The sequence below is a fragment of the Caenorhabditis remanei genome, chromosome V, assembly GCF_010183535.1.
Source record: "Caenorhabditis remanei strain PX506 chromosome V, whole genome shotgun sequence".
Lineage (NCBI taxonomy): Eukaryota > Metazoa > Nematoda > Chromadorea > Rhabditida > Rhabditidae > Caenorhabditis > Caenorhabditis remanei.
The window spans coordinates 7,887,002-7,911,701 of record NC_071332.1 but is presented as its reverse complement, the minus strand read 5'-3'; the positions used below and the strand labels follow the sequence as shown (position 1 = coordinate 7,911,701).

The following is a 24,700-nucleotide window of genomic DNA, read 5'->3' as shown; positions in this document are numbered from 1 at the left end:
TTCTTGATACATTCTTTGGATATTTTGTCCTCCATGTTGTACATTGATCGAGTCGAGTTACCAAGTTAGAACGGAATATCACTAGATCTTTTTCAGAAATTGGAGAATGTAATGAACTATATTGTTGAAAAAGTAGGAATACAATGAAAAGAAAAGAAGAAGACATGATTCTGATTAAAACGACCCTCCGACTGACGAAGAAGAAGGGTCAGTTTGATTTGGATAGTGAAAACGAAAAAGAGTAGAAATAGACGGAGACGTTGAACCTGAAACAAACAACGATCAATTACTTTTGTGATTCGAAAATGGAAAGAAGAGAGATGATATGAAAGAAGGTCGAATGTTATGATAATCATGATGTAGGAAATGAGATCGGAGGAAAAAGAAAAAGAAGAACAAGTGAGAATAAGAGAAGAAAAAGAAGAAGAAGGAGGAGAATGAAATGAGGCTCGCTTCTTATCATTCCTTGTCGAACAGGTGTTTTGATGTGATGCGTTCATCCGGTTCGATTTCTTTTCAACTCTTCGTCTCTCCTGAATCTATCTTCTTTCTTCTTTTTTTTTCTTCTTTTTTCTTTTTTATGATACTTGGTTTTTCTCTATCTCTCGAACTCTAACTTTTTGTGTGTTTTGTGGCAGTGGTCCCAGGTCAGATGGAGAGATTTCTGAAAAAAAACTGAACGAATGGGGAAAAATAACCAGCTGAACAGTTGTATTTAATTTCTCAGAAAAATTTCCTCAAAAATACATTTACCTTCAAATTCTCAACAGAAAATCAGTAAATACTTGTGTTCCAGGATTTTTAACTAACAAATCAGATGAATTTACACAAAAAATTATATTTAAATTCATAAAATTACTGGAGAAACATCTGGAGAGAGACTGCACATTGCTAAGAAACTCTTTTTGAACACCCTCCCATTTTGTGTCGGGGCCGCCGTGCCGCGGACTAGTTTTCTCTGCCGAACCGCTAGTCCGCATTGATTTTTTTCATTTTTTGAAGAGAAAAGTTTCGTAATTTATCATTAAATTCACACGAAAAACAAAGAAAATTTGCCTTAAAATCCTCCAAATAATTTTTCTATTACTAAAACAAATTTATTTTTCCCAAAAACTAGCTTCTCTTGTCAATATATTCAATAGTACGTATATTTTTATTTTTACAGCATGACCGAACCCAAGTTGGAAGTTATAGAAGAAGAAACCAATGAAACGCCGAAGACAAATGGAAATGCTCTGAATTTATACGAAAAAGTTTTAGAAGGATGCCGGTTAAATGTAAAAATGGCTTCGCAAAACGAGTGGAGTGAGTTTGAACCGTTGAATAACATTCACAACTCAATATTTTCCGTTTCTCAGGGCAAGCGGAGATAATTTCGAGGTGCCGAGCTCCAAACGGCTCGATGAAGTTTTACGTACACTACGTTGACTGTAACAGAAGACTCGACGAATGGGTTCAGGCCGATATGCTCGATGTTTCAACACTTCGAATGCCACAGAAAGGTGGAAAGAAGGGCGCACATTTGAAAGAAGAGAAGTGAGTCATTCCATGTTTTAGTCAGCTATCTGTTACAGTTTTTACATGTTTTAGTCGAGATTCAAGCGAAGCAGAAGCAAAAAGAACAGGACGGAAGCGGAAGATACCACTGGTGCCGATGGATGACATCAAACAAGAACCGGCAGATCAGAATCAACCGATTCCAGCTGTAACCAGCGGATCGACACCAAGTCTTCGTGGATCAATGTCAATGGTCGGACACAGTGAAGACGCAATGACAAGAATCAGGAATGTGGAATGTATAGAGTTGGGAAGATCACGCATTCAGCCTTGGTACTTCTCACCGTATCCTCAGCAATTGACGAGTCTCGATTGCATATTCATATGTGAATTCTGTCTTAAATATCTGAAGTCAAAAACTTGTTTAAAACGTCACATGGTGGGTGTTTTTGTCTAAAAATTTCTTAACTCTAGCATAAATAATATTTACTTCTTCAAAAGTATCTTGTATTTAATTGAAACTTATATTTTCAGGAAAAGTGCGCGCTGTGCCACCCGCCTGGAAATCAAATATACAGCTACGATAAACTGTCATTCTTCGAAATCGATGGTCGGAAGAACAAGAGCTATGCCCAGAATCTATGCCTACTTGCGAAGCTCTTCCTCGATCACAAAACTCTTTATTATGACACCGATCCATTCCTGTTCTACGTACTAACCGAAGAAGACGAAAAAGGTCATCATATCGTTGGATATTTTTCGAAAGAAAAGGAGTCAGCTGATGAATACAATGTAGCATGCATATTAGTGCTACCACCGTTTCAAAAGAAAGGATATGGAAGTCTGCTCATTGAGTTCAGCTACGAACTCTCGAAAATCGAACAGAAAACAGGATCACCTGAAAAACCGCTATCAGATTTGGGACTTCTCTCATATCGGTCCTACTGGTCAATGGCCATTATGAAGGCCCTGTTCAAGTTCAAACGAAGCCGTCCGAACGAAGATATAACCGTTCAAGACATTTCATTGAGTACGTCGATTAAAAGAGAAGACGTTGTTTCGACGTTACAACAGCTCGACTTGTACAAATATTACAAAGGGCAGTATGTGATTGTGATAAGTGACGAGAAGCGGCAAGTTTATGAGAAGAGAATAGAAGCGGCAAAAAAGAAAACACGTATAAATCCGCAGGCATTGCTGTGGAAGCCAAAAGAGTATGGAAAGAAAAGGGTGAGTATCATCAATTTACTTGATTCAAGTACAATCATTCTAACGGCTTTCAGGCGCAGATCACCTTCTAGCAGTGTCAGGCTAACTCCAAGTGTACATTATAATATAACCATCCGTTTTATCTCGCTTCTCCCCCGGGTTTTCTTATTTTTGTTTGTTATTTTTAGCGTTCGTCACTCATTTCGCTTAGAGCGTGCGCATCATTTCATTTTTTTTCTGTGTAATAATTCGACTCATTGCCCCTATTTTTTGAATGAAATTATTTTAGCATTGATTAATTACGTTTATTTGAGTGAACGTTCATCATATAGACAAGTAAATAAAATGTGCTCTAATTAATTCTGAAGATATTCAGCAACCTCCTGGGCAATCAGATCACGACGAGCGCGGCTCGATGCATAGACGTGTTTGCATCCCGTGACAACCTGCAAATCAAATGGAAATATAAATATTTTACGCTGGACGGAACTCACAGCTTTAGCGAAATCTTTCTTTTGCTCATCTTCGATCTCTTCAACATATTGGTTAGCCAACTTTTCCATTTCAGACTTGTCAGCTTTCTCATCTGACAATTTCTTGAATTGGGCGACCTTCTCAGCACCGAATGCCTTCACTGAATACTCTCTGCAAGCTTCCTTCAGTTTTCCCTCTGCTTTCTCTTTAACATCTCCAGTTGTGGCATCGAAGAACTTGAGGATAGCCTTCATCACTTCTGATTTCTTTCCTTCACTCTTCAGTCTCTTCAACTCTTCCAATTGTTCTTCATTCATCCAGTCCAAATACTTTGCAGCTTTCTCTTGGAATGAAGTCTCGGAGTTTGGAACACGAACTCTTCTGGAAACATGCTTGATTCCCCAAAGTTTGTAGCAGATTCCTCTGACATGCTCAATGGTGTGCTTCTGGTTTTCAGTCAGTCTCTCTTCCAACTCGACGAGTTTCGCCTTCAATGCGGTATGATCTTCAGCAGCATGATACTTCTTAATCTCCTCCCACTCCAATGGCTTCGAAACTTCCTTTGCCCAAATCATGCATTGATGCTGGAATTTATCCTTGACATCAGTCTGTTTCTCTTGTGGAAGTTGGTAGAAGAACTCCTTAATCTTATCAGAAATCGTGCTGAATTCAGCTCCAGATGATTCCAACTCATCGATTGCAGTCTTTTGTTTATCATCAAGCCACTCAATGTACTTCTCAATGACTGCCAAATGGCGTCTTCTTCTGTGATGATGTTCGTGTCCAGAGTGGTCTCCGTGTCCTTCATGAGCTGAGTGATCTCCATGGTTTCCGTACCAAAGCTTCTCACAGAACGGCAAAGAAGCCTCAACAGCGTGTTGTCTCTCTTCTGGAAGTCTTCCGATGAATTCACGGACCTTCTTCTTGCATGCTCCATGGTCGACATGATGCAATTTGTGAAGACTCTCAATCTCTTCCTTGGTTGCAACATCATCCATCCATGCATAACACAATTTCACAGTCTTCGCTTTCTCCTCTGAATCCTGCTCCTTTGCCTCAACAATCTCCAAAAGACGTGTCTTGATCTCATCTTTGCTCTTTCCGTCCTTCACCATCTTCAGAATTTCTTCCTTCTCTTTTGGTTGCAACCAGCTCAAGTGCTTCTCGATCTTGGCAGAAACATCACGCTTTGACTTTCTCTGCTCGGCCACTTCTGTGCAGATCTGAAACAGAATAGTTTAACTCATTAAAAGAACTTCAAACCCACTATGAACATCTTATCAGCAATAGCCTTGACTTCTCCGGTTTGTCTGGCAATAGCTCCTTTAATAACACCTATGGCAGCATCCTTGTTTCCTTTATATTTCCCAATATTGTTTTGCTCCTCAGAAGTCATCAATGGGGCGAAGTAATCTTTGCACTTTTCATTGAATTCTTCTCTCAAAGTCTTCTGTTGATCAGCTGGGAGTTGCCCGAAATATTCCTTGACTTTCTCAAGAACCTCGCTGTCTTTTCCTTCTGTCTTCAATGCAGTGATATCTCCGAGTTGTTCTGGATTCATCCATTCCACAAAATCTTGTAATGGAGCTTCGATTTCTCTACGCTTACGGCTGGTATCCTTATAAACTTCTCCGCAGACCTGAACAATTTTATGGTTTCGATATCATTATTACCAGCAAACTTACAGAGAGCATCTTCTCAGAGATAGCCTTGACATCTCCAATTTGTCTGTCAACAACTCCTTTGACCAGTGCTCCAGCAGCTTCCTTATCAGTGCTCTTCAACTCCTTGATCTTCTCGAGTTCGTCAGCAGTCATCAATGGAGTGAAGTATACTTTGCATTTTCCTTTGAATTCTTCTCTCAAAGTCTTCTGTTGATCAGCTGGGAGTTGTTCGAAGAACTCCTTTGTCTTGGCTTGAAGTTCAGATGCTTCCTTTCCAGCAGCCTTCAATGCAGTGATTTCACCGAGTTGTTCTGGAGTCATCCACTTGACGAAGTCTTTGAATGCTTCCTCGATCTCTCTGCGCTTACGACTGGACTCTTTGTAGACTTCTCCGCAGACCTGAAATTGAAAATTGTTCTAGTTATAACTAGAAGAAACATACTCCGAGCATCTTTTCAGCGACAGCCTTAACTTCTCCTTCTTGTCTATCAATAACACTCTTCATAAGGGCTCCAGCAGCTTCCTTGTCAGCCTTGAGAGTCTTGATTTTCTCGAGCTCTTCAGAAGTCATAAGTGGGGTGAAATAAACTTTGCATTTTCCCTTGAACTCTTCTTTCAAAGTAGCCTGTTGATCAGTTGGAAGAAGGGCAAAGTATTCCTTGACCTTTTCCTGAACCTCACTATCCTTTCCGGCAGCTTTCAACGCAGTGATGTCTCCGAGTTGTTCTGGAGTCATCCATTTCACGAAGTCTTGGAATGCAGCTTCGATCTCTCTGCGTTTGCGGCTAGATTCCTTGTAGACTTCTCCACAAACCTGAAAATATCATGAGTGTTTTCTTTTGGTAGTGTTAACTCACATTGAGCATCTTTCCAGCAATAGCCTTGACATCTCCTTCTTGTCTTTCAACAACACCTTTCATGAGTGTTCCAGCAGCTTCCTTGTCTCCTTTCAATGTCTCAATCTTCTCGAGTTCCTCAGAAGTCATCAATGGAGTGAAGTATACTTTACATTTTCCTTTGAATTCTTCTCTCAAAGTCTTCTGTTGATCAGCTGGGAGTTGTCCGAAGTATTCCTTGACTTTCTCTTGAACTTCGCTATCTTTTCCAGCAGCCTTCAAGGCAGTAATATCTCCGATTTGTTCTGGAGTCATCCACTTGACGAAGTCTTGGAATGCAGGCTCGATCTCACGACGTTTACGAGAGGACTCTTTGTAGACTTCTCCACAGACCTGAAAAATGAACTGAATGACTCGTTCAGGCAGAATCTGAAAAATACCGAGAGCATTTTCTGGGCAACAACTTTGACCTCTCCTTCTTGTCTTTCAACAACTGCCTTCACAAGAGCTCCAGCTGCCTCCTTGTCGTCCTTCAACGTCTTGATTTTGTCAAGTTCTTCAGCGGTCATGAGTGGAGTGAAGTAGATTTTGCACTTTCCCTTGAACTCTTCTGTCAGAGTTTTCTGTTGATCGGCTGGCAGCTGTCCGAAGAATTCTTTCACTTTATCTTGAACTTCAGAATCTTTTCCGGCTTCCTTGAGAGCAGTGATATCTCCGAGTTGTTCTGGAGTCATCCATTTCACGAAATCTTGGAATGCAGCTTCGATCTCTCTGCGTTTACGAGAAGACTCTTTGTAGACCTCACCGCAAACCTAAAACCACATTTTGATAATCCTGAGAAAACATGTATATTAACTTACTGAGAGCATCTTCTCTGCAACAGCCTTGACTTCTCCTTCTTGTCTATCAACGACAGCTTTGACAAGAGCTCCAGCAGCTTCCTTATCTCCCTTCAATGTCTTGATTTTCTCGAGCTCCTCGGAAGTCATAAGTGGGGTGAAATAAACTTTGCATTTTCCCTTGAACTCTTCTTTCAATGTTGCTTGTTGGTCAGTTGGAAGAAGGGCAAAGTATTCCTTGACCTTTTCCTGAACCTCACTATCCTTTCCGGCAGCTTTCAACGCAGTGATGTCTCCGAGTTGTTCTGGAGTCATCCATTTCACGAAGTCTTGGAATGCAGCTTCGATCTCTCTGCGTTTGCGGCTAGATTCCTTGTAGACTTCTCCACAAACCTGAAAATATCATGAGTGTTTTCTTTTGGTAGTGTTAACTCACATTGAGCATCTTTCCAGCAATAGCCTTGACATCTCCTTCTTGTCTTTCAACAACACCTTTCATGAGTGTTCCAGCAGCTTCCTTGTCTCCTTTCAATGTCTCAATCTTCTCGAGTTCCTCAGAAGTCATCAATGGAGTGAAGTATACTTTGCACTTTCCTTTGAATTCTTCCCTCAACGTCTTCTGTTGATCAGCTGGGAGTTGTCCGAAGTATTCCTTGACTTTCTCTTGAACTTCGCTATCTTTTCCAGCTGCCTTCAGTGCAGTAATGTCTCCAACTTGTTCTGGAGTCATCCATTTCACGAAGTCTTGGAATGCAGCTTCGATTTCTCTTCTCTTTCTCATTGGCTTCACAAGTTTATAACAATCCTCTTCCCACATCTCAACATTCTTTCTTGCCTTCTCATCCATGTCCTTCTTCAATTCTCCAATTCTTTCTCTGATTTTTTCAACATCATTGGCTGCAAGATTCTTCTGGAATTCAGTCTCTTCATCTTCGTTCTGAGCCTTGGCAGTCCACTCGAAACAGTGTGTCTTGTAGAACTTGTCCCATTCTGCTCTTTTCTCAGCTGGCAACAACGCGTAGAACTCTCCAACTTTCTTCTTGAACTCTTCAGTTCCCTGTTGAACGTCTTTCAGTGATTCCTTTTGTTCAGTGGTGAGCCAATCATGAAGATCATTGTCTCTTTTCACTCTAAAAATAGCATACTTTGACCTCAAAATGTTATGATTCCAGAGTCTTCTCTCTTATCACTCGGAAAATTTTCAGTTTAAGTTCTGTTAAAATATCGTAAACAAGAAACTGTGCATTACCTGTGATGACGATTGTGATTGCCGGCCAATGCGACCTGTAAAGTACATGTTGTGGCTTGTGAGAAGAGAGTGTGTTTCGTCGAAAAAGTTGTTGAAATAGATTATCTGTTACTGATAAAGCTTGCCATTTTCGTATTAACTGTGCTTTCAAGGAATGAAGTTTGTAGCCGTTGTGGTCGAAAGATCAGAAAACACTAATTGGAAAGGAACGTTGGGCAAAAGGAAAGGGAAGATATGGGGCAGAATTTCAATTAAGTTCTATTATTTTAAGGAACGGTAGTTGGGATTCTGACAATATAACTTGCTGATTCAGATCACAGAATTCTAGATCAACAACAAGTCCGAATTCATTCATATATAGTTGGTTCGGTATAAAAAGTTTAGTGCTCAAGATCCTAATTAAAATTTCGAAAGCCTAGAATCTCTGTTCAAAATCATGAGTTCAAGCCTACAAACCACGAAACTTGATACCGAATAATTGATAACAACCAAATACAAGAATGATTTCTTCACTAATGCTCACGAATGACTAAATTCAGCGATAGCTAAACGAGGTGTTCAAGAAATCAAACTTCGTGATGCAAACTCTGAACCATTCAGATCAAATTCAGTGAATTCGTTCTGCTCTAAACGTCTACAACTCTCTAAACTACCCCGACGTCTTCGTCCATTTCAATTCTCCTTGACTTACCGCAACGAATAATAATAACAACAGAAGTGGCCTACTGACGGCCATCTCTCGGTGTGAAATGGAAGACCAATGGCGAGCAGCCTCGTTTCGAATGGCTTATCACTATCTTGCTCTCTAATTCTGTTATCAGTCACACAGTTTTCGGACTGTTTTCAATATACAAACATAGTTTGTGTCAAACAATGTTTTATCAACGGAAAATGGACAGAGAAATAATTAAAAGCGTGGAAAGAGAGAGGAGGGACGATGAAGGGGAAACGAGAGGAAATGTGGAAAGTAATTATTTTTTGTTCAGCTTTGAGTCGTCAGTAACAGTTGATGATTTGTTTTGATTTGATTTGGAAGAGATTCAATTGGATGAGATGCAGAGATTCTACACATACTGTAGTTTACAGTCGATTAAAATAGCGATTCAGCACGTCGTCCGAGCCGTCCCTGTAACAAAATGTTTTCAATAATTTCGAAATTAAATAGTGATAACCCCAACCTGAATCGACCATAATAACGAATGTGCGAGCCTTGCATGATTTGGTCATTGATGCTTGGATGCGACTCTTCTGGCCTGAAAATTATATTATTGTCATTATAAGAGGGGCAATCATTTGTGTTTCAATATCGATAACAAATCACTAAAAATACTTTTCAATGTCTCAAATCAATAGACACCTAGACGTCACTTCCGAAACCAATTATTACAGAAGAACTACATTTATCAAAATCTGAAACCGTTAGATTTAACTTACTTTGCAGCTTTGTTGCTTCCGAAACGAGAGTACGAAGCCGAGACAAGAGCTACGAGAAGTAGCAACAACACGATCGAACGAACCATTTTGAAATAAAGTGGGTGTAGGAGGTACCTAGAAGAATGAAGAGGTCATTATAAAAATTAGATTATTACGAGAGGTTATTATCTCAATTTATTCATTGAAAATATGGAAATAGGTGCCCTTTCCCCCCGGGTCTTCTATGACGAATTTCGACTATTAGTTGGAAAGAGAGGACGTTCAAAAGGCGTGGCCTATTGCTCATAATGGTGCATTGTTATGGAGTGTTTTTGAGTTTCAGATGGGCTGACGCAACGGAACAAGCATCATCAGTGGTTCTTGACGATGTGAAAAGGTTTTTCTTCTTTTTCGAAGAAACCAAAAAAGAGACGCTTGAATTGGTATGCTGTCGACGGAATGTCTTCATCATCAAAGTACTACGTCAAGAAAAAAAAGAAAAGAAAAATATATTTTGGAACGAATCGACGGGTATTTTGAGAAAATTGTGACAGCTTGAGATCTTGAAATTCGACACTTTTTGAGAGGACAGAAGCTAAGAAAATCAGATTAAAGCATGTGAATGCTCTGTTGAGTGGTAATCTTAAAATGAGAAACAATCTGGCTTCTTCTTCTTTTTTTCCGTGTTTTTAGAAAATGGAAAACGACGACAATGTCGTTAAATTTAATGCGATGAAAGGGTGAAGAAAGAGAGCCGCGCCCTCTTTCGATCAACTTGATGAGCTTCATGATTCTGATTACCTTCGTTTGTTTTTTTCAGTTTAGTTTTTGGTTGAATGACGAGTACTAGACAGGCGTATAGGTGGGCGGTACATGATCATTTATGGTCTATGAAATCTTGAAATGTGATATATCATTTCAAAGAAAATAGAAACAATTAGAGAGGGCTCTATTCAGTTTCCTACGGTAGGTTTTTCTAGAGAGCACTGTAACTTTGAAATCTGAAACTGACGAATTTTAATTTTTCTGCTGCGAATGCCAGATCTCAGATGTCAAGAGAGTTCTTTTACCAAGGTCTAACAAATTACAACAAAAATTGCCCAGTTCGTTTCCAGATTATGGTGATACATGATAAAACACATATAACCTGAATTCGATGAATTTTTCCCATAAAGATCGAAGTGGACGAAAAACGGGGGGATGTCTAACAACTGAGCATTTCCGTAATGTAGGTATTATACTCAAATGAATCGGGAACAATAAAGTTTTACTCTGAACCGCATAACAGACCCCAGACAGCTCCCCAGGTAGACTTTACATTTTTGTGTACCAGACATAATTCTCAATAACTAAATTCTAAGATCGCCACTCCCGTTCCCTGGAAATACAAAGCAATGCATATGAGTACACTTCTAAAATTTTTAGGTAATCTAATTTGGAGTTAGAAGTGAAACAAAAATAAACCTTTTCGGGGGTGGTAATAGAATTTGTCTATATTTTTAACCACTTCTGCATGATATCCGGTTTAACCGGAACTCAATTCTGATGACAAAACATTACGAAGTAGGCAATATTTTCAATAATATCAGTTCTATTTAAAATGTCAAAACAAAAAGGAGAACTAAAACCGTATTAATTACTTCCTAATCCATGCTTCTGAAATGTATTTCCTTCCAGACAAAATAAGATGAGCCTTTTTTGTTTCCCCCAACTGAATCACTTCCTCGTATCATGCCGAAAAACAGAAGATTAAAGAAAAATACTAATTGGCTTGATTAAAAATCATGGCGGTACCAAAAGGGATTACTGGGAATTCTAGGTTTTGCAGTGAGGTTTTCTGAATGATTAGCTTTGTTCAAGACGCTAGAAAAGGAGTCGCGAACGAGAATTGAGTCACGTTTTCAGGCTTTCAGCCAAAAGTAATTCGAACTTTTAGGGGTTAAGAGGATTAATCAACTCAAACATTTTCAAATAAGATTTCTTACCTGGTACATCGTACCTTAGATGGAAATACCTCCAGAAGAGGAGCACGTTCTTCCAGAGGAAATATCATAAGAACAACATGATTCTATTCACCTTTTGGGCCTTCCTTGCACCCTTTTCCTTCTAATTTCATTAGTTGGAGTGTCCTCACGTGTGAAAGTTGAAAGCCGCTGCGAAGGCGAAAGTAGATGATGAAGAAGCCAATAAGAAAAAGAAGAAGGAGCAGATACAGACGTCTCTTTCTTTCTGAGTCTCTCAAAAAATAATAACAATCATAATCATAATAATGGATAGTGTGTGTAAAGGGTTTTCGACGGGCGAGTAACTTTTTTAGTACGAGAAGACTCTTGGAAAATGAAGGAAGAAGTGAGAAGATGATAGTGATGACGTGGCAAGATGAGGGCTCACAGATGAAAAAGGAGAGCACATTGCTCACGGATCCAGAGAAGGATTGACGGGTAAACACGTGTGCGAGAATGTGTCGTAGCTCCTTCTGCTTCTTGGCCAATAAAATCTTTCATTTCTTCGTTTGGCAAAGAAACAGCACGATAGAAAAGGAGAAGCTTTTTGGGTGGCAAGAATAAACTGGAATAGTCTGGTAGAGTTCTGAGTATCATACCAAAAGATTTGAACCTAGAGGTTCAATACACAAACGGAGTAAAAAGAACACAATTTGAAATGATATGCAACAAAAGAAAAAAGGAGGAGTGAACCAAAATTGTGTTACCACCGAGGTTTGTAAAGAAGTTGTCAGTTTCATAGATCATATAATAATACAGATTTTTGGGATCAGGTTCGGAGATCTTTGAGAAAAAGTTGAGAAGTAATTCTGTTTGAAATTTACTTGAAAATAAATCTGAAAATGGCAATTCATAGAAATTAATTGTCTCGAAATTTAGAAATCTCATTTTCTAAGAACGGTGTTTCCAGCAATTACAGAGCTCTACATACTTGAAATCAATTAAATATCCCTGACTTGTACCCAGATCCCAGATATTCATATTCCTGTCAATCAAATTACTCTGCAAATAAGGCGCAATGGAATTGTGTTTTAGGTTTGCATGCTGATTCACAACTTGAATTTCAAAAGAGACAAATTGAAAAAAAGAATCCGCCGGTCACTCGATGTCCGTTTGTTCCCGATTCCTCCTGAAACAATCTCAAACCCCGGTGCCAAATGCAATTTACTGCGTCAGTTGTTTCCAAAACATTGCTCCCAAAAACTCTTCTTGTTCTTCTCCTTTTTCTATTCAAAAATTCCTTCACCCGGGAAACGGCAAGTGAACAAAAGGAAACAGAAGCAAGAGGGAATAAAAGAATAGAATGTGGGCAACAAAAGTGACAATGGCTCTTCCGTTTATGGTGCTATATACCGCTGTTATAATTGCAGTAATAACTGCAGAGGAAGGACAATTCGAATGGCTTCTCGCTCACTTTCTTCACGTACTTTTTGTATTTGTTTTTCCAGATTCTCCTACTTCTACTCCATCGTCTTCATCCACATCGTCCCTTCAGGCTACAATTTCATTTTTCAATAACTCGTACCACCCCAAGCACTTGTATCTTTCTCCCGGATGCATACATATTATTTCATTTCCGATTGATTCACTCCTTTCTCCTATTATACTTTCTCCCGGTTCGTTCACAAGTTCACACCGTATAGGACGCACCCAGATGAACGCGTCGTTTTCTATTTATTCGCTCCCGCGAGAGAGCGCGCACCTACTCCTGGCTCCTTTTTCATTCTCTATTCTCTCACTTTCCAACCCATCAAGACCGTGCTCGTCGGTGTCAACTCAAAGAGAGAGAGAGAGAGCTCATTTTGTTATGAGAGAAGAGCGTTCCGTGTGAAACCACTTTGCACCTCTTTTTATATAATTGAAATATCGGGAAGAGAAACAACTGTAGTCATTCTTTTCTTTTTTTGATCAGAAGGACATTGTTGACAATCTGAAAATCTCAGATAGCGTATTCTGAGAAACAGTTATAATTATTTAATGCCCACTTGGTCTAGACCTTCTGGATTCTGAATTAAACATGATATATTCAGAATTATGAATGAATCTTAACTAATTTCCATTTCGGACTCTTTGACATTTGGAATGGACCATTCAGTTTCCAAAGTACCCTTTTTCCACCAGCACTCTTCTTCTTTTCGTCTTTTCCATTCTCAACTTGTTCTTCTTTTTCCTTCTTCTTTTCTTTCTCTACTCTGAAGATAACCCGGCAAACCAGTATCCTCGTCCTCCCATGTGGTCTAGTGGTTAGGATTCGTGGTTTTCACCCACGCGGCCCGGGTTCGATTCCCGGCATGGGAAGTTATTTTTTGTTCCCCCGAGGGTACTAATGATAATCCGCAAAGAACACGAGAAGCCACAAACACAACAATGCTTCGAAAAGAAAAAGAAGGTTGGCCATCATCCCCGCCGCGAAATAAGATGTGCAAACAGGCATTGGGTCGCCGAAGTGTTGTTTCCCAAAAACTTCCGATCAACTTTTCATCATTTCTTATGTGATTGTGTCGAAATGCTTAATGTTTCCACTGGATTTCTAATTATAAAAGAAGAAAACCTTCTGGTCATCGCTTCGTTTTCTAAACAACCAGTTGACAATTATCCGCTTCAACAAGCCAACCGAAACAATCTGTCGATTAATCCTAAGATTAGTAAGATTTCCTTTTTTGAAAATAGGAAACGTAAAAGTCAGTGTTCTTCATTCTGGGTCTCCTCTTCTCTCGTCAGAAGACGTGTCCTTTTTCAATCAGATAACCGGAGAGACCGTTCATCGATGTAGGCAGAAAAAGATGGTATCCGGCCACCTCTGATGCCCGCCACGAGAGCCATTCAATTCATCCGAACAGCATTTTATTTGACCGTCGGGCCGATTCAATTTCCACCCAACATGACTTTTTTGCTGTTTTTTGTCCGGTCACTATGCCGTCAATTTGTACTTTCACCTCAATGCGCAACGCTAGGATTCTATTATTGTAGGATTATTATTATTATTATTAATGTTTATATGAAGAAGAAGAATCTAGATTATTTCTGTTTCTCTCCCGACACCTTTGTCCTTTCGCAACTTTCTCGAGAATCCGGAAAGTCGGAAAAGAAATTTTTAATTTGTGTCAAGATTCAGAGGATTCCGAGATGTTATTTTGTTGTCAGAAGAGTCTCTTGACATGATGGGGAGACATAGTGACAGTAACCCATGTAAGACTTCGAAAGGTCTATGTTCTTATTCTATTTTTTAGATTAAGTCATTCTAAAATCATCTCCGTATAGATTGTAAACTCATCTTTCCCATAAAATCGTCCTCCCCTGAGTGCTTTTTTAAGTGAAAAGTTATCCAACCTGAAGCCCCAATTCCGGATAATGGATGTCTAATTCGATTAGTTCTTTCCCCTTCATTTTCTACTAGAACATCTTCTCTTTTTTTCGAAATTGTTTTCTTTTCTGTCTTTTCTGCCAAAAGCCTTTCAAAACTAAAACCAGAAGCGATTTTAGTTTTGCCATTGTATTCTCTTCTTCTTCTTTGTTCCAAAATTCGTCTCGTTTATCGTCTCAGCGGATTTTAAGACGTAACGGATCGAATGTAACATGCGGTCGTAGTGGTGATCAAAAAGGGGTTTTAGTGTGAAAAAAAATGCTGTCCAATCCGTTTTATTAGCCCAATTTTTCAACGCCTTCAAGAAGGGAAAGGCTGAAAGAAAAAGAAGAAATACGAGAGACAAGGTACGGGGCATCGAAACTTGTTTCTTCCATAAATTGTCTCGTCAAAAACACTGAAATATGTGAGTGTTTCTTTTCTTCTTTTTGCCGTTCCCGGTCATTTCTACTCGTTTCCTTTTACTTTCTCTTTTTTACGGAAGGAAACTGTTTTTCTCAAAAACTTTCGTTTCAATTATTTCTTCTTCTTCTTCACTTTAATTGTCTTCTCCATTTCTCGAAGTAAATCAAAAAGAAGAAGGTTTTGTGAATTTTGGATAGATTGTGGCATGAGAAAGAAAACTTTGGTAGAGATCTGATTGATAGGAAAACATGTGATCGTCTTCTGCCCTGAATTTCCATCAAGGTCGTATATAGGTGTTGTATATTTGGAAAAAAAGGATGGTTTCAGTAGTTTCATTTTCCAAGTTTGAATGTTTGAGGGGGTGGCTGAAGAAAATATATTTCAGATGTTTTTTAGATTTAGATTCATATCACTTTGTGTATTTTTTTCAATTGAGAAACTTTTTTAAAAAGTTTTATACTTATTTATTCAAGATAAATTAACAATTGAAGGGGCTTCAAAGGGTGGGTTTGGATAATGCATTTTTGTTGAAAAATGTTTTCATTGAGATAGATTGAGTCATGATATAATTCTCGTGCTCAAAATGATGTGTTTTTTTATTTCAGCCGTATGATTTTAGCAGAATTGGTTCCATTACTGTATTTCTAACTTGAATTGGAAATAGATAGTTCTCAATTTTCAGAAACCTATTTTCTATAAGATAATTACCTTCGCCGATTTTTTCTTCAAATTTCAGTTTCATGAAAGTGAAACTGGTGTTATCTAGTTCAAGATCTTTTCAGAATCTTCATTTTACAGCAAGAATTCGTTCAACCAACCTCTTCGCCGTTTTTTGAATAATTTGCTTATCTTGATCAACCTCTGTGACTAATGAATTTCTCTCGAAACTGGAATCAATAACAGCCATGGTTTCACACTAAGCATCTCTCTTGTTTCTCATTTTACTAATGGCAATATTATTACAATGCAGTCAATCAGGTACCGATCTCTTCTTCTCATCTTCTGCTAACTTTGCATCTAGGCTTCGTCGTCACGAGAAATCAGCAGAAGCATCTGAAAGATTGAAGAGAAAGGTGTGTTGTTGTCTTGATTGGCTTCATTCTTTTCTCTTTTCTTTAATGTTCAAAAACCTTTTTCTCTTCTTCTCCTTTCTGATAAAATGCTTCTGTTCTTTCTTTTCTTCAGATCGTTTTTTTCTTCCTCTTCTTAAATCCACTTCCTTGACAAACGGTATTCCCTTCTATTCACTTCTTCAAATTACCGCCTTCTAACCTACTTTGTATATTGGTGGTCACTCTCCGCAAAAATCCACAATAATACGATAATTACGAATAGGTAGACACGAGGCCGACAGGTCGCTTCAGAAGTTATCCATGTTTTCTCTCTCTCTCTCTGCATAATGTTTGAAAGCAATTGAAGTCCACTACATGAATTTTCTGTCTGGATCTTCGAGATCCGTGTCAATTTGTCATTAATTGTAGCATTGAAGCATGTAGGTTTGTTCAATTCGAGTTTTAAGTTTCATAAATTTATTTAGCAATCCATTTTCTTAAGTCTAGAACCTACATTTTTTTCTGAACTGCCGTTATTACTGGTACTGTTCTAATTTAACTTTCCATTCTCTCTTGGCAACTTTTTTGTTTCCAGAATCAATAAGTTTGTCAACATTTTTCCCTTTCTCTCAAGATGATCATTTGCTCTTGTATTGACACATTCCACTCTCGGCAATACAAGAAGAAAACAATCGAACTGAGGTAGAACCAGTTCTCCATTCTTTGAATAGTTGCTCCTTCTCTTACTTTTTTAGTTTTCTGTACAAGAAAGAAAACATGCTGATCCAATCCTCTGACTTTTTTCGTATCAAGAAGAAAAAAAGAGGCTCTTGATAAACTTCCCGTCTGATTATTTGCTGTTTGTCCTTCTCTATTTCCGCTCAATGTTCTCTTAACAACCGGCTCATCTTCAATCTATCTTGTGTTCTAATGCCAAGTTTCATGTTTCTCCGATTTCAGATGCATCTTCTTCCAGTCTTGATTCTCTTATTAGCAGTTACAATTGAGGCGAAATCCAGATATCCGGATCCACCGGTTTTTGCTTCTCCTCTTACTTATCCAAGTATCTGTTATCTGCCACCTGGTGAGTTTTTGAATGAAAATCTCTATGAAATCATTAAGTTACACTTTCCATTGAAAGCTAACTGTTGTGAAAAATTTTTGGGTCCAACATGTTTAAAAATAGCATGAAATCGATCATCAGCTCATAAAATGTTCAAATTCAATCAAAGATCTGATAGTTTCCCGACTAAACTGTAGGTTAACATAATCTTTTGTTGATCTTTTCGATCGATGTGTGATTTGTTGGAAGTAGTGTTTCTTCTCCTGACAAATAGAAAGAAATCAAACAGAAAACAAGTGGAAGTTACGGAAATGAGCCTACAAACTGGAGTTGGTGGCAAAACTTCAATTCTCTCTATTCCAGACTCAGCTCTTTGTGATACTTCTGCCAACTCTTCTGAAATGGATCTCTTAACTCGCTACTACTTTGATGTAGCCACTCAGGAATGCTATCCATTCGGAGTGCAGAAATGTGGAGGTAACCAGAATCAGTTCAACAACCGTCTGGAATGTCAACAATTCTGTAAAACAACGGAATCTTCATAGCTTCATTTTTCTATTTTGAATTATTTTACTTTCGGGTCTCTTTTCTTGTGTTCTATCCCATTCGCACATTCTGTCTACACAGTTCACGGGTTTCCCAAATAAATACTTTATTAATTCTTTGGAAGCCGGTATAAAACGGAATTTAGATCGCCCGAAAGTGCAACAGAAAAGCTATAACCAAAAAGAATAAATTAAGATAAACAGTCGAGTTCAATAAATATCACATTAGCACAAACGGTTTTGCTTGATGATTCGTTGGCTCAAACATAGATTCCAACCCAGAGAAGAAGGAAGACCGAACCGAATCCAAGAAAGATGGATGCAGTGGCAGCAATGAAGAGTTCCTTCAAGAAGTTGCGGTTGTACTTTGTCGCGGTAACCTGAAAACCTGAGATTAAAATTAACTATAATCAAAACAACAACCTGGAGCATGGTGAATGCGGCAAGAAGAAGAAGACCGACTCCGCAGAGGAAAGTGGTCAGGAGAGGAAGGCTCGAGAAGTGAACCGGAGCGGCATATCTGTCCATCTTGGATATATCCATGGCGACCTGCTACAATAAGAGTTAAACACATAGTTGTCAAGGCCCGGCCCGGGCAAATTGGCGCGAAAGTCAAATTTTCAAATTTTTTCAAATTTTTTGAATTTTTTTGAATTTTTTCGCGAAAAAGTCAAATTTTCGACTATCAGTCAGAATTAGAAGAAATTCTGAAAAATAGTCAAAAATGGTCACATTTCCGATGAAAAATTGAAAAAATTTCGAAAAAAAAATTGGGAAAAAAAGGGTCATTTTTTGAAGCCGGGCCTTCGGGCCGGGCCGGGCCTTGAAAATTTTCTACCGGCCCGGGCCGGCCCGGGCCTTGACAACTATGGTTAAACACAATATCAGAATATCAGCAACATATAAATAATAAACTTCGTTTCAAACGAACAAATGAAAGAAAAAAGTCATAATTTCAGAATGCTTTATTAAAAAGAAAAAGAAATAAGTGAGTTTTGAAGATGGGGTCGAGTTTGGGCGAATCAAAAATGTACAACTACGTTTTCATGGCAAATTGATGCGATATTTACATCTGATTAGAATAAGTATGGTGTGACGAGAATCAATTTCACTGGGAATAGAAGACAATGTACAGTTTTCAGTTTTAAACAAATATTTAGAATTCTCTGTCCGGGAAGGCTAGTGGAGCAACGAGAGTCCAACAGTACAATCCTACGCACACCCAGGAAGATACAATTTTCACCCAAACGGAAGCCATGTTCGAATTCAAGTGAGAAAGATCATTATCCGGCCTGAAAATGAGAATAACGTTCACTTTGTTACTGTGACCAATTAAACTTACTTGTACCATGAAGTTAGCGTCATCATTACATAAAGAGATGCAAGCGCGAACATGAAGTGGAAGAAGCTGTAAGAATAGGCGACTCCTTCTTCCTCGTTGTCGTAAACTTTGCGAGATCTTTGAGATTCCGTGTCATCATCCGCTGAAAAATTTGAATATAGAGAGGCTAGCATAAATTAATGAAAAAAGACTACACATGGGAAATAAACATAAAAACAAGTAAGGAAAAAACATGCACGAACCACCCTTCATGGACGAACTTAGTTGAATAGCCTCATCGGAATTATTGCTTCCTCCAGTGATTTTCCCAAGTGAGGTGTTGGAGGAGTTGCGAATAGAAGCATAGAGAAGACAAGCGAACCAGAGGAAAAGAGAAACGATTGACTGAGCTGGAAGCGGGATTCCATAGTGTTGTTCCTTGTCTTTGTGTGTTGGATCAGTCGAATTCCCCGTGAAAATACTGATAAGGGATGGATTGCATTGCTTGTCGGGGTTGTTGATCAACGCAGCCCATGTCAAATACATAACGTATCCAGTAATCATGACAGCTTGAACGAGTCCAGATCGTGGTGATACTTCTTGAACAGCTGGATGCAATGAGAGAACTGTGAGCCCAACGCAGAGGAGAGAGTTGAAAATGATGAAGAAACGGGGGAGTCCACAACCTTCACCAGTCGTGTAGAAGATGAACATGATGATCACAGCGGCAAGAGCAAGAGCGAATCCTCCGAATACAGTCACAAGAAGCCCAGCGTAGCAGTAGTTCGATTCACTTTCTTCATACGAAGTGACCCAAGCTTCAGCGAGTCCATGAGCAAAATCGACAATGAGAATAAGCTGGATGAGGATGAACATAAATCCTCCGAGTAAACCAATGTACATGAGAGCTGAAAGTTTTTGTTGAACAATATAAATTTCAAGATTTCTACTTACGAGTTGCCAAGCTCTCGCTACGTATAAAGAAAAATCCAACGATTAGCCCAGCCAAAATCAGGTACTTGAAGAACCAAAATCCGTTCTGAATAGCAGAACGACCGTCTTTAGAATCTTTTACACCAAACATGATCAGCATGAAGAGAAAGAAAAATGATGCAGTGGCAGCACAAACACGATAAACAGCTTGAAATCCGGTAGCATGCGCACAACTGATTCCGGCATACTCGTTCAACCCTTCACAAAACCATTTATTCTGAAATTTAAAAAAAACGACTATAAATTTTTAACAGTCTATTTACCTCTGCTAGTTTATTTTGAATTCCTGGTAACAGCATAACGCAGGAAAGGAAAGTGCTAGTGAACAGCATCAAGGCGTACATAATTCGAGTAGTTGTCGAGCTTTTACTAGTTGGACATATCGAGCAACACAGCGAACAGGCTGCGCTTCCAAAACAGCATGCTGACTGAAATTAATGCTTTATTTTATTTTTTAAATGAATAATTAGTCTTACCGAAGCAGCACACATAGGAGCTGCGAGTAATGCACCCATTCTGCTGAAAAACAAATCATTTTTTGACGTGAAATATTTTATGAAAACAAGAGAATTCAAGAAAAGACGTGGCATTCGGAGTTATTGATTATTCGCGTGCTCTCTCATGAAATATCAAGGTAAACTTTTCTGATCATTTTGAAATTCGAGACTGAATAGTCATTGAGTATTCTGGCACTGAAAAAAATCTGAAAAGATGCTTATAAACCAGTTTTTAATGCAAAGAAGTCAAAGAAATCATGTGAATTTGCGACGTAACCTTGGCGCGTTTCTCAAAATGCCGATATCGGGAAAGGCGCCAGCAACAATTTGACTCACCAAAAATGATGATTTTTTGAATGGGAATTCTGTCGTTCAGTTTTCTCACTTATCGGATGATTTTCTCTTCACTTTTTCTTTCTTTTACTTAACGGAAGTTATTTTTCGTACTGTTCACAACCACTTTTTCGTACTTTTAATTAACTTATCACTTCAGATGGCTCTCCTGAAACTCTCCAAGACCCGCGAAGAAGACTTGCTTCGTGACAGCACCTCTGAGCAGCCAGAGTTCTTCATCCAGTCAGCAACTGCCGAGAAAAAGCCAACTGAGGCACCAAAGATGGTAAATTTATCGCTATAACTGCCAGATTTCACCATAGAGCACATTTTAGCCCAACAACGTCGTTGCTCACGAGCTTCTCGCAGACGGATCCAGAATGAATCCAAAGATTGAAAACTACTTGAATGCTCAACGTCTTCTCTCTGGAAACGCTCAAGCAGAGCAACGCTTGCTGTAAGATTTCAAATTAAATTTCTTAATTCAACATATCGCTTTAGTGAGTTGAACTCGGCTGCCCAAATCAACCGCGGGCCCGATGGAGTGTTCCAGTCGTCCCGTCTCCATTTCGACATGCTGCTCAACCGTGATGAATCCATTTTCCCATCTGATTACCTTAACTTCGACTCCAAGATGAAACGTTGAATATGTCTATTTTTCTCCCGATTATTATTTATACGATCCTCTTTTTCCCGTGAATACTGATAAATTATTCTGTCTTACTATTGACTTTGAATCACATGCTATTGTACGGTTTTGACCGACAACATTACTCATTCGATTGTATGATTCTTCCAATTTCGAAATGTGCATAATCTGGATTTCAGACATAATGATGCCACGCATGGGTCCTCCGACAACGGCACGACAAGAAAATCCACTGTATCTTTCATTTCGCAATCCGCAATGGCCAGCTAACCAAATCTACAAGGAAAATGCGTTAGAATATTTCTGCAACCAGGCCAACACTTTCTATGAAATGAACTCGTGTAATCAACAGATCATAATGCAGGGTATTAAGAATAGAACAGTAGAGGAATGTCTTCGAAACATGCAAGGAATTCAATATGTCCTTTGGTATTCGCAGCCTCCGCTCTTCATTATCTGCAAACAAAGAAGAAATAGTCCGACAAACGGTTAGTTAAACAGAAAGCTATTCTGATTTTTTCATCTCCAAAAGAATTATTTCAGTCAGTCCGATTTCTTACTACTACATTATCAGTGGCAACGTTCATCAGGCACCTGATATGTACAGTCTTATTCAATCCCGCTTGCTCGGTGCTCTCGAACCGCTTCGGAATGCTTTCGGAGAAGTAACCAATTATTCACGATACAACACAGCTAAAGGATATTATTGGGAATTCAAGAACAAACCGAACGTGAAAAAAAGAGACGAAGATAAGAAGGACGACGAGGAAGAGAAATTAGAAGAACGAAGCACAAATTTCCAAAAGACACGAACGATGATGCTAGTTAATCAATTGTTCAGTGAAATGCCAGCCGATGAAGCTCTCGAAAAAGAAGAGGTGGAAGAAGAAGATAAGAAACCAGAAGAAGTTGCCCAACCAGCTGCTGAAGAGCCGAAGTTTGCCGAACCGGCCGCAAGGGCACAAACCAAATAATTAATACGGTACTTGGTACAACTGTTCCTTCTCACACTGTACAATTTGCAAATATCATGATCATTCCAAACTAAAATATTAATAATAAAATATATCTTTATCCGAAAAAAATTCAGGGATTACTGTTTTCCTCTTCCTCCTTTCGGGTGCTTGCTTTGCATCATTTTCTGGAAAGCAGCACGATCCGCCTCTGTGAGAGTCGCAAGCATAGCATCAAATTCAGCTTTTCCAGCTTCACGGTTACCTCCTCTCTGCGGTTTGTGACTTTCCATGAAAGTGGAAATAGTTGAAACTCCCGCAGCAGAAACACCAGCTGCAGTCATTTCAGCTTTCATCTCCTCCGCTGAAAATCTTCAATCGGAACGAAAAATAAATCGACAACTCACGATTTGGTTTAGCAAAAGCGAGAACAGCAAGTACAGCGAAGACGGAAAGAAGTTTCAACATTCTGGATTCGGTTGGATTTCTGTTCTTCCGAGTTTTAGTTTTATAGTGAAACTTTGGTGGCTGATGTTTTGATAACCCTCATTCCGAACTTTTATGTTATCTGTACTGGTTCTTCTCCGACAACATCAGCGACAGAAAATGGGACAAAAGAAGGAAGAATAAACTGTGAGAGCTTCGTGTGGAAGTGTTAACAGGGATAGTTTTTGTTCACAGTAATTCCATAACGTCGTTCATCAAAAAGTAGAATTAATCGGGGGACAAGGAAAACACAAGAAATAAAGCAATGTGAAGTTTTCCAGATTAAAAATTAAAGTGATAAAACATTGTTTTTGAGGAATTGTTTTTCGTGTTTTGTTTTATGTTTGTGTGTCTTTCCGATGAAACAACAGTATTTATAACTGACATCTGTCTCATTTTGATATCTGATGTGGGATGTCTTGAATTTCACAATTTAATCTTGTTCGTTTTCAACAATATCGGGTTTTTATTGCTTACGAAATACAAATCAATTGCTAAAAATCATTTATTAGCGACACTTTCAAAACATCAAATCAATTTAAAATCATCCAACAAGAAAAATAGATTGATTGTCACCAGACTCCGAGAAGAATTTCTCAAGCTCTCTGCTGATGATTCCTTTAATCGCAGATTTATCTTCAATACTCATTTTCTCCAGGAATTCACGAAACTCTGTCTTCAGTTCACCAGCTGTGATATCTTCTGGACGATCCTGTAATTCCAATAATTATGATTGGAGAAGAAAATAAAGAGTATTTACCTTGAATAAAAATACAGTTATTTCAGTTGCACCAGATTCGGAAACTCCTTCATTAATTAACCCTTTCTTCACGTCATCTGGAGAGAAATCCACTTCCGGAGAGTTGGGAATTGAAGAAACAAAAACGAAAAAGATTGCAAGAGATACAGTAGTCTTCACAAACATTTCTATTTTTTTGATTCTAAAGCCATTGTTTCCAACGTTTTATCCGAGTTTCATTTATTGGATTTCAAACGATTCCTAGTTTTTTAGTTTTTTTCGTTTCACAACTCGTTATCCCATTTCGATTTTCCCATATTTCGATTCATCGAGTGATCGGTTGAAGGATAAACCAATGAGCACTTCAACCATAACATTTTTTTCGAAAACAACAAATCTATCCAAAGTGTTATGACAGTAAACCAGATTACTCGCTCGCGACTAACCGAAAAGTTTATGGGTGAAGATCAATTTGAGGTTTGGAGGATTGAATTGTCTGTTTGCGATTTTGCGATGATGAATGATGATGATCGATGGCCGTTCGAGATGATGATCTTTGTGTGGGATGTCCCCTCGTCGTGAGATCAAGAGCTCAGTTGGATGGAGAAGTTTGAAAATTGATGATGAGATAAATATAATTGAATTCATTGGAGATTTACAGAAAAATGTGAAGTATCAGACTTATTACAGTAATTATAAAGTGGACTAGTCTTGGAAAACTGGAGATCTCTTGTGAAGATTCAATTCAAATAATGGGAAAATGGTTCAGAAGACTGAGGAGAATGTTCTAGATGGACCCAGTTAGTAGATATCAATACAGACGAGTTTAAAACTGGAGAAGTTTCCATTGCCCGCACAAGTGAAATGCAGATACAGTAATCCAGAAAAAAAAAGGAAAAACGAAAGTTCTGGTATTAAAATCAGAATTCACACTGTCCAAAACTCAAACATTAGTCTCATTGATTGATAGAGTCGTTCAGTCTGTTATTCCAACTCCTCTTCTTCTCCACATTCAAACGTCATTCTCGTGACTAACACTTCTCTTCATTTTTTCAAAACTATCGGATAAACGGTATATGCCAGACATCAAAATATCTAACCGTTTGCCTGTTTTTG

The 24,700-nt window shown here is 38.7% G+C and overlaps 10 protein-coding genes across 10 annotated transcripts; 4 read left to right on the top strand and 6 right to left on the bottom strand.

Annotated features, from left to right (window-relative positions):
- Positions 1 to 1,166: 1,166 nt before the first annotated feature.
- GCK72_018049 (uncharacterized protein) lies at positions 1,167 to 2,798 on the top strand (the record flags this gene model as incomplete). The annotated part of the gene is made up of 5 exons (XM_053732365.1): positions 1,167 to 1,305; positions 1,359 to 1,536; positions 1,591 to 1,936; positions 2,032 to 2,727; positions 2,781 to 2,798. 5 exons carry the CDS (start codon positions 1,167 to 1,169, stop codon positions 2,796 to 2,798), a joined length of 1,377 nt encoding a protein of 458 aa, XP_053581278.1.
- A 264-nt stretch (positions 2,799 to 3,062) lies between these two features.
- GCK72_018048 (uncharacterized protein) lies at positions 3,063 to 8,504 on the bottom strand (the record flags this gene model as incomplete). The annotated part of the gene is made up of 11 exons (XM_053732364.1): positions 3,063 to 3,152; positions 3,201 to 4,403; positions 4,448 to 4,819; positions 4,866 to 5,243; positions 5,287 to 5,658; positions 5,702 to 6,073; positions 6,121 to 6,492; positions 6,541 to 6,912; positions 6,956 to 7,649; positions 7,769 to 7,803; positions 8,460 to 8,504. The coding sequence occupies 11 exons, from the start codon at positions 8,502 to 8,504 to the stop codon at positions 3,063 to 3,065; spliced, it is 4,305 nt and encodes a 1,434-aa protein (XP_053581277.1).
- Positions 8,505 to 8,848: 344 nt separating this feature from the next.
- GCK72_018047 (uncharacterized protein) lies at positions 8,849 to 9,288 on the bottom strand (the record flags this gene model as incomplete). The annotated part of the gene is made up of 3 exons (XM_003114237.2): positions 8,849 to 8,894; positions 8,947 to 9,021; positions 9,203 to 9,288. The coding sequence occupies 3 exons, from the start codon at positions 9,286 to 9,288 to the stop codon at positions 8,849 to 8,851; spliced, it is 207 nt and encodes a 68-aa protein (XP_003114285.1).
- Positions 9,289 to 15,900: 6,612 nt separating this feature from the next.
- On the top strand, positions 15,901 to 17,613 carry GCK72_018046 (uncharacterized protein; the record flags this gene model as incomplete). The annotated part of the gene is made up of 3 exons (XM_003114151.2): positions 15,901 to 16,026; positions 16,966 to 17,089; positions 17,432 to 17,613. The coding sequence occupies 3 exons, from the start codon at positions 15,901 to 15,903 to the stop codon at positions 17,611 to 17,613; spliced, it is 432 nt and encodes a 143-aa protein (XP_003114199.2).
- A 260-nt stretch (positions 17,614 to 17,873) lies between these two features.
- On the bottom strand, positions 17,874 to 18,156 carry GCK72_018045 (uncharacterized protein; the record flags this gene model as incomplete). The annotated part of the gene is made up of 2 exons (XM_003114430.1): positions 17,874 to 17,993; positions 18,037 to 18,156. The coding sequence occupies 2 exons, from the start codon at positions 18,154 to 18,156 to the stop codon at positions 17,874 to 17,876; spliced, it is 240 nt and encodes a 79-aa protein (XP_003114478.1).
- A 613-nt stretch (positions 18,157 to 18,769) lies between these two features.
- GCK72_018044 (uncharacterized protein) lies at positions 18,770 to 20,442 on the bottom strand (the record flags this gene model as incomplete). Its single annotated transcript, XM_003114522.2, has 6 exons — positions 18,770 to 18,905; positions 18,956 to 19,097; positions 19,198 to 19,842; positions 19,889 to 20,144; positions 20,191 to 20,355; positions 20,404 to 20,442. 6 exons carry the CDS (start codon positions 20,440 to 20,442, stop codon positions 18,770 to 18,772), a joined length of 1,383 nt encoding a protein of 460 aa, XP_003114570.2.
- Positions 20,443 to 20,917: 475 nt separating this feature from the next.
- On the top strand, positions 20,918 to 21,403 carry GCK72_018043 (uncharacterized protein; the record flags this gene model as incomplete). The annotated part of the gene is made up of 3 exons (XM_003114141.1): positions 20,918 to 21,043; positions 21,093 to 21,214; positions 21,259 to 21,403. The coding sequence occupies 3 exons, from the start codon at positions 20,918 to 20,920 to the stop codon at positions 21,401 to 21,403; spliced, it is 393 nt and encodes a 130-aa protein (XP_003114189.1).
- A 187-nt stretch (positions 21,404 to 21,590) lies between these two features.
- On the top strand, positions 21,591 to 22,380 carry GCK72_018042 (uncharacterized protein; the record flags this gene model as incomplete). Its single annotated transcript, XM_003114065.2, has 2 exons — positions 21,591 to 21,894; positions 21,950 to 22,380. 2 exons carry the CDS (start codon positions 21,591 to 21,593, stop codon positions 22,378 to 22,380), a joined length of 735 nt encoding a protein of 244 aa, XP_003114113.2.
- Positions 22,381 to 22,499: 119 nt separating this feature from the next.
- On the bottom strand, positions 22,500 to 22,827 carry GCK72_018041 (uncharacterized protein; the record flags this gene model as incomplete). The annotated part of the gene is made up of 2 exons (XM_003114157.2): positions 22,500 to 22,723; positions 22,767 to 22,827. 2 exons carry the CDS (start codon positions 22,825 to 22,827, stop codon positions 22,500 to 22,502), a joined length of 285 nt encoding a protein of 94 aa, XP_003114205.2.
- Positions 22,828 to 23,389: 562 nt separating this feature from the next.
- GCK72_018040 (uncharacterized protein) lies at positions 23,390 to 23,770 on the bottom strand (the record flags this gene model as incomplete). Its single annotated transcript, XM_003113908.2, has 2 exons — positions 23,390 to 23,557; positions 23,606 to 23,770. The coding sequence occupies 2 exons, from the start codon at positions 23,768 to 23,770 to the stop codon at positions 23,390 to 23,392; spliced, it is 333 nt and encodes a 110-aa protein (XP_003113956.2).
- Between the last annotated feature and the right edge of the window lie 930 nt (positions 23,771 to 24,700).